Genomic DNA, 9,369 nt, shown 5'->3' on the forward strand with positions numbered 1-9,369 from the left:
AGTCACTTAACCTCTGTTTTGTCATGGTTTTCTACCTCCTAAGTAGATGGTGAAGATGAATCAGTGCTGCTACAACATTTGGAACATGGAAAGTGCCAGCCCTTAAACATTATGTTGGATTGAAAGTTGTGACATATAATTGAATAGACTTACGTGGGGTCTTTTGTTTTGCAGCCTTGCTACAAAAATACTTGGACAACTACGACCTTAGTATAAAGGTGATCTACATTCTGGGCACATTGGGTTTTGCTATTGGCACTGCAGTGATGGCTATCTTCCCCAATGTGTATGTCGCGATGATAATGATCAGCACGATGGGAATAGTCTCTATGAGTATCTCCTACTGTCCTTATGCGCTTTTAGGGCAATACCATGAAATTAAACAGGTATGTTGAATTTAATCATAGCAGTTCACTTCCACTTCCTTATTTAAGTTTCTGAGCAGCCAAATAGTTTCGCCATGTCCTTTTGTTTGATATATGTGCTTTGTTGGGGCATGTCCCAGAGAAAAGAGAACAGCTGAATTGATGGTGAAGTAATGGCTGCTACTTAATAAGGTCTCAGCACCAATTCTGCTCAGTAGGCATACATTAGCTTGGTACCAAGTTGCTAAATGACAGTGTGAAAGGGGTTAAATGCATATGAAATACAGACCACAAGCCATTAATTGAAAAGGAGTCATCACATAATGATAAAATGAAAACTGACACGAGTGCCACCACTGCACTCATTCTTCACTCTATCTTCAGTCTTGGCAAACCTTTTCTTCAAAGGACCTGCTCCCTTAATTGAGAGCGTAGGCTGTCTGCAGAGCTGGCCCATCTAAGCACCATCTGATGTATTGTAAGCATGTTAGAGGCTCTCCTTGTCTGGAGATACAATTCCTGGGCTGTAAGTGCAACGATTGTGGTAGACAACAGAAATGCAGTCAACTTCACTTTCAGATTAGCGCTTCTGTGTTTTGGGTTTCAGCCTGGAAGAGAACTTGTGGGGTGCATCTGTTTTCATTAGCATTATGTTTAAAATCATGGAGAAGTTTATGTAAATGATATATATAAAATTTAATGTGGAGCCAGCTGTGATGGCAAAGGCTCTTAAACTAGAGTGATCAAAAGCCTGTCTGATGTGAATGAGCAGAACCAACCTTAGTAGGACCTGTATGGATAGAAGTATTTTTATTGCCTCCTTGAACCACAGACTCTCCAAGCAGAAGTAAAAGTGGTGCCTGTCTAACCATTCAGTGTTTCCTACTCTCCCTCCTGAGTGGAGAGATGGTGTGTTTAAGAGGGCATGTGCTCCAGGAGGTATGTCTCATGTCTATTCCTTCTTTCAGTATGTTCACCACAGCCCTGGAAACTCAAAGCGAGGATTTGGCATAGATTGTGCTATCCTGTCCTGCCAGGTTTACATCTCACAGATCCTGGTTGCCTCAGCACTTGGAGGAGTGGTGGATGTAGTAGGCACAGTCCAGGTTATTCCAGTGGTGGCATCACTAGGATCCTTCCTGGGCTTTTTGACCGCTACCTTCCTGGTTATTTACCCTGACGTCACTGAGGACCAAAAGGAAGAACAGAAAGGACTGAGCCCTCCCAAGACTACTGAAACCAATGGTGCAGCTGCGGAGAAACCACCGGCTATAATGCTCTCACAAAAAGAGGCAGCCTCGTCAGATTTGGAAAGCGAGTCAACCGTATGAATGGGCCATTGTTACTTATACACATTCCAAGCAGTTTAGGTGCATGAATCAGGACATTCTTAATGAGAAAATTCTGACTTTTCATTAGTTACTTGTTGCTTAAGCTGCAGCAAAAAATAGCTATTTCATGCAAAACTGTAGATGAAATTCTGTAGTCCTAGGATAGATTTGAACAGATAGCTATTATGCCGATTGCTTTCTCTAAAAGTTAGAAATTGTCTCTTCTGAATGCTTTTTTTAAAATTTAAGAACACACTTAGATTTCCAATATATAAATCAGCAGGTACCTTGTTTGTTCTTGCATGTTTTAAAATGTCATGACAGGTTCACAATGTATACAATTAGCAGTTGAGGAAAAAATGAGCGTTTTGCAATTTTAGACTAATTGAAATCAAAAGTTATTTGGACCATAGGCTTCATCAGTGATGTTTGTCTGAACATTTCTGGTCTTGCCAATTTTAATAAGTGAGGCATCTATACATTTGATTTTTTTTCTCTTTTTTTTTTTGTAGACACAATATGTGCTTTAACAGCTATAATTTTTTAACATCCATCTAGATTTTATTCTCTTATAGTGGGTGCAATCACTACTACATATTTTTCTTTGCAATGACTTAAGTTTTAAAAAAGCAATTACTACAGTTAAAAAGATCTGCTGTCAATTTTTATTCAAATCTGTTCCCAAGTGCTACTGCTTATCAGAAGTGGATGGTATTGGGCGTATGACTTAGCTGCTGTTCAGCAGCAGCTGGGAAGGTGATCAGTTCTCGCAGTAAGTACTGGAGTGCAGAATTTAAGGAGTGTAACTGGGACATGCTGTGACAATTTTAGCAGGGAGTTTTTTTATATGTAACTTCCTGGGTTCCTTGGCTTTTTTATCTAGAGCTGATCATCTCATTTTACAAAACTACCATGGAGAAGGGAATCTCATTCAGTTGGCTTCATTGAAGTGAGGGGAGGATTCCCCTCTCTGTGGGACAGGAAGTTTTTGATTGCACTTTTATGATGCTTGTCTGGGAATCACAGTAGTCCAGTGACAGTGTCAGTCCAACAAGGTAAACCAAAGGCCTACCTCTGACTTTATGCCATAGTCTGGTTATATCAAAAATCTGTGTTGGATAGCGCTTTGGTCCTGATAATCCAATTCAGGAGCATGTAATGCAGTTCTTTCTCTCAAGGAGTTGTATGCTGGATCTCTTCTGAGCTGCTGTCCTGATTCCTGCAGCCTGACCTCTTCATCCTCTGGCATAATACGGGATTCAGGATATAGCTGCAATGCAAAGAAACTTTCTATGACAAGCAATAGCAAAGATAATACTATTTTTAAGTTTTTAAATGCTTAACTGAATGGTTAGCAACACTCCAAACCCGGAGTAGACAGAATTTAGACACAGCAGCCTTTTAAAGTATCTTATAAACAAAAAACAAACTTCCCATCTTCTTTTATAAGAAGTTTTAGAATTCTGTTTGCTCATTTCCACATGGAAATAGAAAAGGCTGCAGCAAAATCACAGTTTAATCAGGCAAATCCACACCGCATTTGCAGTATTTCTGCCACCTCAAACTCTTTTTAAATCATCCCAGTACTTTAAAATGCAGGTCCGAATCATGCTGCAATATACTCATGCAAAAGCACAGATATATTTCCAAATGAAAAGCAGTTTTTAAGTACTTGAATTGTCAGGGTATATTCAACTATACATTCTGCTGAAGCTGAATCTAACTGGCTGTCTTGCCAATATGCTAAATTACGGAAGACATCTGTCTTCTTCTAAGCTGAAGGATTTCAGGCAATACTCATGTCTCTCTCTACCAGGAGCTAATATACTGTGTATAGGTTGAGTGCTGTGAAATTTCTCCTAAGCAAGCAGAATTGCACAGGACTTTTGTTTTTTAGTGTGCTAGAAAACACCTTTTTTTGCTCTTCTGTGAATATTATTATTATATTAGAACACTTGTGAATTTTGTGTTCAGACAGGACAATAATACTACTGACTCATTGAAAGCCTTATTGAAGTGATCAGTTAGAAATGTTTCTCACTGAACTCTTGGAGTGAGTTGTATCATCTCTGTACATAGTCTAGTAGGAATCACGCATAACAGAAAAGCGGTGTTGTTTCAGCATAACATTGGCATTCCTGTAAAATACCAACCTAATTAGACATTTTTTAAGCTTGGCATTAATATTTTATTGTAAAATACTTTTGTAAGGCTTCTGCTTCTTTGTTAGATGGGCACAGTCCATAGTTCTTAACTTTCACATATAAACAAGTTTTCAAGTCACCATGGCATGCAAGACTTGTCTGTAATTTTAATACCAGTATGGTCCTTTTTCGTCTTGACTGATAGGTTTCACTGGAGGTAATTTAAATTAGCATTACCCAACATAGTGCCTTCTAGAGCCAAAACAAGTATGCTGGGGAACAGCCCTCTCCAGGGTGAATTGTTCACTGCCTTTTGTGATGTAGTAAACAGAGGAATCCTAAAACTTGGCTTTCTGTGGCTGGGCATGTGCACATTTTCTGTCCCCCTTCTAAAACAGGGAGGTGAACTTTTGATGTGGGGAGCTCAGTTTTGGATCCAGAGGATTTCGGTCAGTTTGGAGAAAATTGTGAGCTGGCCAGCTTTTACCTAGGCTCTTGCCTAAGAACTGGAGACTAGACTAGCCTTATTTAGGCTCGGAAAACCTTGTTTAGAATCGCACATTAAAATACAAAGTAGCCATGCTGTTTTGCAGCACCGCTGCAGAGTGAAAATCCCAGGAAAATAGGTAGTGTAAACACTTCTGAGTCTGCTGGCAATACTGATCTTTGAGTAGCCCTGACCAGGCCTTTAAAGTCTTGCACCCGAAGTAGCTATTTTGATCGGCTGCCAGCTTATGGGGCCCAAAGACGTTCCAGTTGCTTTGAAGTGTTGGACTTGGACAGATGGTGTGTGGGAGGGAGGCTTATTAATTCTAGCACTCCTGTATTTTGAGAGTTTTCCTTTTTAACCCAGGCTTTTCCTGGGGCAGTTTAGCAGCCCTGTAGATAGAAATGTATCCAACACCTTATCTTCAACTGCAAAGAGTATTACTTGAAGGTTGCACTAGTCAGATCAATCCATGTAGTCATCTTATTACTTATCATGGGAATGAAGGAACGAAAAAGCTGATGGAGCCATTTGAACTTCCTGGTGACTCTAAATAGTGTTTAGGTTTACCAGTATTACTGGATAGTCAACTGCATCTTCTGTTTACCATCTGTTAAGATACAGACTGCAGCAGGTCTGAGTTTGGATAGTTTAATTCTTCTTATGTTTCTCTTTACCATACAGACTATTGGATGCACTGATTAAAGATCTTCATTAATAACACTTGACAGCTTTACATTCATGTTCTTAAAAGGTTAAATTAGTTAAAAGCATCTCTTTCCCTGAGCTCTCCAGTTGCTAGGCATCATGTCTAGCATTATGCTGTGTTAAATCTAAGAGGCTTAAACATAACCATTTAAGGAAATTCTATAATTGAATTTACTCCACTGGTTTATCATAGTCTAATCGTATTTGAACCAAGCAGCTAATTAAGAATGGTTTCAATAAATACAAGCAATAACTTCTTAGGAATGTGTTCCTCCCATTACTCAAATAATTTGCATGGAGATTTATTGCCCAAATAACCTAATAATTTTAAGCTGATTTATCTTTGATTCACTCTCTCAACACTCAGTTCAGGATCACAGTTGGTGAGGAAAGGCACCTGCCTTTCCCGACAAGGTGCAAAGGAACGGTAAAGCCAGTGCAAAATACATCTCTTGGACTCTCATGTCCTTTTTGGCCTATCGTAGATGGGACTCTTTCTAAAACAAGACTAACGAGCGGGGATGGTCTGAACATAGCTTCCTGCTCTGAGGAATCAGAATTTCCCCATCTCTAGCCACAGTTCTGAGTGACTTTCACTTCAAAAATTTTGTCTCTCAAATTCAGTTGAGACATGCCAAATCTTCCCAGAGAGCTAATGCTTTTTAAAGGGGACATGGAGAATGAGGGATACTCACTCCTCTAGTATAAATTCCTCCTGTCTCAGAGTATTAAATTCCCATTTGGCAGAGGAGGTAGTACTAGGAAGTGTCCTTAGTTGTCCTTCTAGAATCCAGATTACCAGTCTTAGTTTTTGATGGTTGAGGACTTGCTGCAAAGCTCAGGGAAGTCTGTGAAAAGACTTTCATTGACTCCAGGTGGCCATGAACCAAGCTCTGAGTCTCCATTCACATCTATCTGGATTAAGACTAAATTTACAAACAGCAGGAGGAGGAAATTTAAATTGTTTGTTTTTCTGGGGACAACGGAAGCACAGCTTCCCTCCTTGAAACATATTGATAGTCAAGATTTTTATTTTTTTCCATATTTTTCCTAACTGCCATTTAATGTGGGAATGTGATTTGGTTTTGTGGCCTCCTGTGCTTCATGACCTAGTTTTACCCCCCTAGTTGTATATAAATTTTAAAACTTTCAGTGACTGAACTAGAGAAAGCTAGCGTCTGGTCTCATCTATAACTATAGTTCAGGCCAAAATATCTTTGGTTGTATGCTCTTGAATTGTGCTAGGTAATTTTTTTCACTTGAGTTCTTCCAGTTTTTTCCTACTTCTTAGTCAGCTGCAAGATGAGCTATGCTATAATATATATCCTGTTTAAAGAACATCTGCATGAAACTCAAGTTTCTGAAGTATCTATTGTGGAAGAGCAATTGTTTTTATTTACAGCTATTTCTCCTTGTTTTCTATTGATAGGCCAAATAAATGTAATGCACACCAAATGTTGCACATGAATGGTATTGATGACTGTGTAAGAAGTAACAAATGTTATTTTTCCTTAAGGTGATTGTTATGGTTATAGGTAGTCCTTGAGCTTTCACCACCACACTGCAAGTTTGTAAATTTGCATTGAAAAGGGTCATTCTCCAAGGATAAGCTACCCAAAGTTTTGTATTTCTCATGTTGCATCCAGAATAAGCATATTGCTGATGCACCTTCTGCTGACTCTAGTGTTGAACTGGGCTTTTTCACTACAGCCAGTGGAAGTTGTATCCAAGAAGGAATGCCTTCTGTTTCCACAATGTCACTAACCCAACATTAGCAGGTCAGGGCAGAAAGGCATCACTGTTTAAGATGCTTGGATTTGCCCTTGATTAAATTGAAGGTAATTTGCTGTAAGATGGATTTGAATTTCTAGACCTGAACAACTTTCAAATTTGTTTTGCTTTTAAACTTGTCTTTTCCAGTCTGCAAAATGTTACGTTGGAGTTCTCAGGGGGACGGACAGCTTTGTCTGCTGCTCAGGGGGCTGGACACCTGCTGCATCAGACAGCGTCCAAATTAAGCCAGTAGCAATAGGAGTGGTCATTTCTGATGCCAGCAGTAAACACAGACTACTTACAGTGCTGTAACTTCTGTCGCTGTAACGCAACTTACCAAACAAATATTTTTCCCAGCAAGTATTGCAAACACATGAGCCTGTCAGTGCAAACATTGGTAAAAGAGCAACTACTGCATAAGTTCACATTTGACAAACTCTGGCTCATTTTCATTTAATTTTAAAATCCTATGTAAAGATCTAGAATGTAGCCCTGAAACAAGCTTTATTAACACCCAACAGTGCCATTTTTATCTCCAAGTTGTGTTTAGTAGAACAAACTCCGGATGGCGTTCACTGAACAAATTGGTGGTTCCTAATTTTTCTTTCTGATGTAACATGAACACTAAGCCCTTTTGGTAGCCAAATGACCAGCTTGTTTTAAATGCCTCATATTAATAGAAAGCTGCATATAGGCATCTCATAATGAAAAAAAAAATATTTGGTTCCATTGTGAACTGGCCATATGACAACTACTTTTTTATCAACTTATTAAGTTGGGGCACTATAATAGCTCTTGCTGAGTTTAGCAATGTTTATAAGCGTGTGTTAAACACATAATAAGTTTAATGAGGAAAAAGGGATAACGAAAAGCAATGTCACAGATGAATGTGTTTGAGTAGACAGCATACTGTTTGTATTTCTACACTATTGAGCTTATTTTCTGTTTTTAAGGTAAAACTTTGCATGAGGAACTTTTACCGTACTGCACTTTCTGTTCTTCTTTGTATTATCCTGATTTTTCATTTATGCATAGAAAAAGTGAATTTAGAAATACTCTACTCCACATTGCATTGTATTCCAATCTGTTCTACAATTCAATCTTAATAAACATTTAAGAGGTTGTGTGTGTTTCTGTGCATCGTGTCTGAAATCTAAGCACAAGGGTCAGTAGTGCCCTTGAAAATTCCTGTATGGTGTATATCTTAGCCATAGGTTCTGGAGAGTACACATCTCCTAATGAATGAGGTGTGGCTTGGTTTCAGGATTGAGCTAAATACTCTGAAGCTTGGTCTACACTAGGGAGGTAAGTCGATAGCAGATACGCAATTCTAGCTACAGGAATTGGGTAGCTAGAATCCACTCACCTGCAATCGATTTACCTGGCTGTCCTCACTAAGGAAGGTCGATGGCACAGTTTCTCCCATTGACCTCCTTTATGCCTCACAGTAGGGAGGAGTACAGGGGTCAACTGCTGACCCTTGATAGGTTGATTTCATGCATCTTCACCAGCCCCTGAGTGGGTCAGTCTTCTGGGTAGTGTAGATGTGGCCTAATAGTAAACTTTCCTTGTAGTCTTTGACCAGTCATAGAATCATAGAAATCTAGGACTGGAAGGAACCTCAGGAGGTCATCTAGTCCAGGCCCCTGCCTAAAGCAGGATCAACCCCAACTACAATGGGAAGAAGGGTGCTTTTGAAACTGGGGCACCCGTTCAAAGGAACCCTGGCTACACAGCTATTTTTATTTTGAAATCAGCAATTTCAGGGGGCCAGGTGGCTGCTATTATGCAAACAAGGTGCTGGATATTCATATCAGTACCTCATTTGCATTTTCAAACAGCCATAATTTACATGCTCCTTCTGAAAGGGAGGGGTAATGTGCCACACCCTTTCAGTTGTACTATTGTGCCTATCAGACTTCGTAATCTCAGCCTTTTAGATTCAGCCAGATTGCAACTCCCATTTAGTCTCTGAATATCGTGGGAACTAGCTGAAGTGCTTATGCTGGAGATGCTGTTGTTGATTGAAGCCTGTAAATTAAATTAAAGCATTCTCTAGAAACTGGTCTGCTCAGGACAAGGCAGTGGTTCAGTATCTATAGTTTAACTAAGGTGGTACAGGGTGATCCACCTCTCACTAGGCAACAACTTTACCCTTACTATTTCTGACCTGCTCAGGAACCACTTTGCTGGGAGGCACATTTAACATTTGAATGTCTGTCTGGAGGAAACAAACCCCAGCTTGGCTTTGAAATCAATGTTTGTCTGCCAAAGAAACCAGTTCAAATTGACCGCCAGCTTCGATTTTTATGGGCAATCTGGCAGGCCCGAAACCCGATGAAGTCTTGAAGGGTTGTACAGATGCATCTGTAATGGGACTGTCCCTTCCAGCTTGACAATCACAAACTTGCATCACAAAGATCTCTGAATTATCTGTCCTGTGACCTCCAATGGTATGTGTCTGATGGAAGGGTTTTATTCTGACCCCTTTCTCATGGGGACAGCTCAGAGATGAGAGAGGAAAGTGCAATAGTACAGAAGTAAATGGAGTGCCACCTACT

General features: G+C 39.7%; 1 protein-coding gene across 1 annotated transcript in view; it reads left to right on the plus strand.

The window, feature by feature from the left end:
- Window positions 1-7,930, plus strand: part of SLC45A4 (solute carrier family 45 member 4) — a 108,531-nt gene extending 100,601 nt beyond the window's left edge. The window contains exons 7-8 of the mRNA XM_074986596.1: window positions 175-386; window positions 1,334-7,930. Of these exons, the coding sequence (XP_074842697.1) occupies window positions 175-386; window positions 1,334-1,696 (575 nt within the window). The 3' untranslated portion in view covers window positions 1,697-7,930. The remainder of the gene's footprint in view (window positions 1-174; window positions 387-1,333) is intronic.
- The last annotated feature ends 1,439 nt before the right edge of the window (window positions 7,931-9,369 follow it).

This window comes from Carettochelys insculpta, chromosome 2 (genome assembly GCF_033958435.1).
Source record: "Carettochelys insculpta isolate YL-2023 chromosome 2, ASM3395843v1, whole genome shotgun sequence".
NCBI classification, from domain to species: Eukaryota; Metazoa; Chordata; order Testudines; family Carettochelyidae; genus Carettochelys; species Carettochelys insculpta.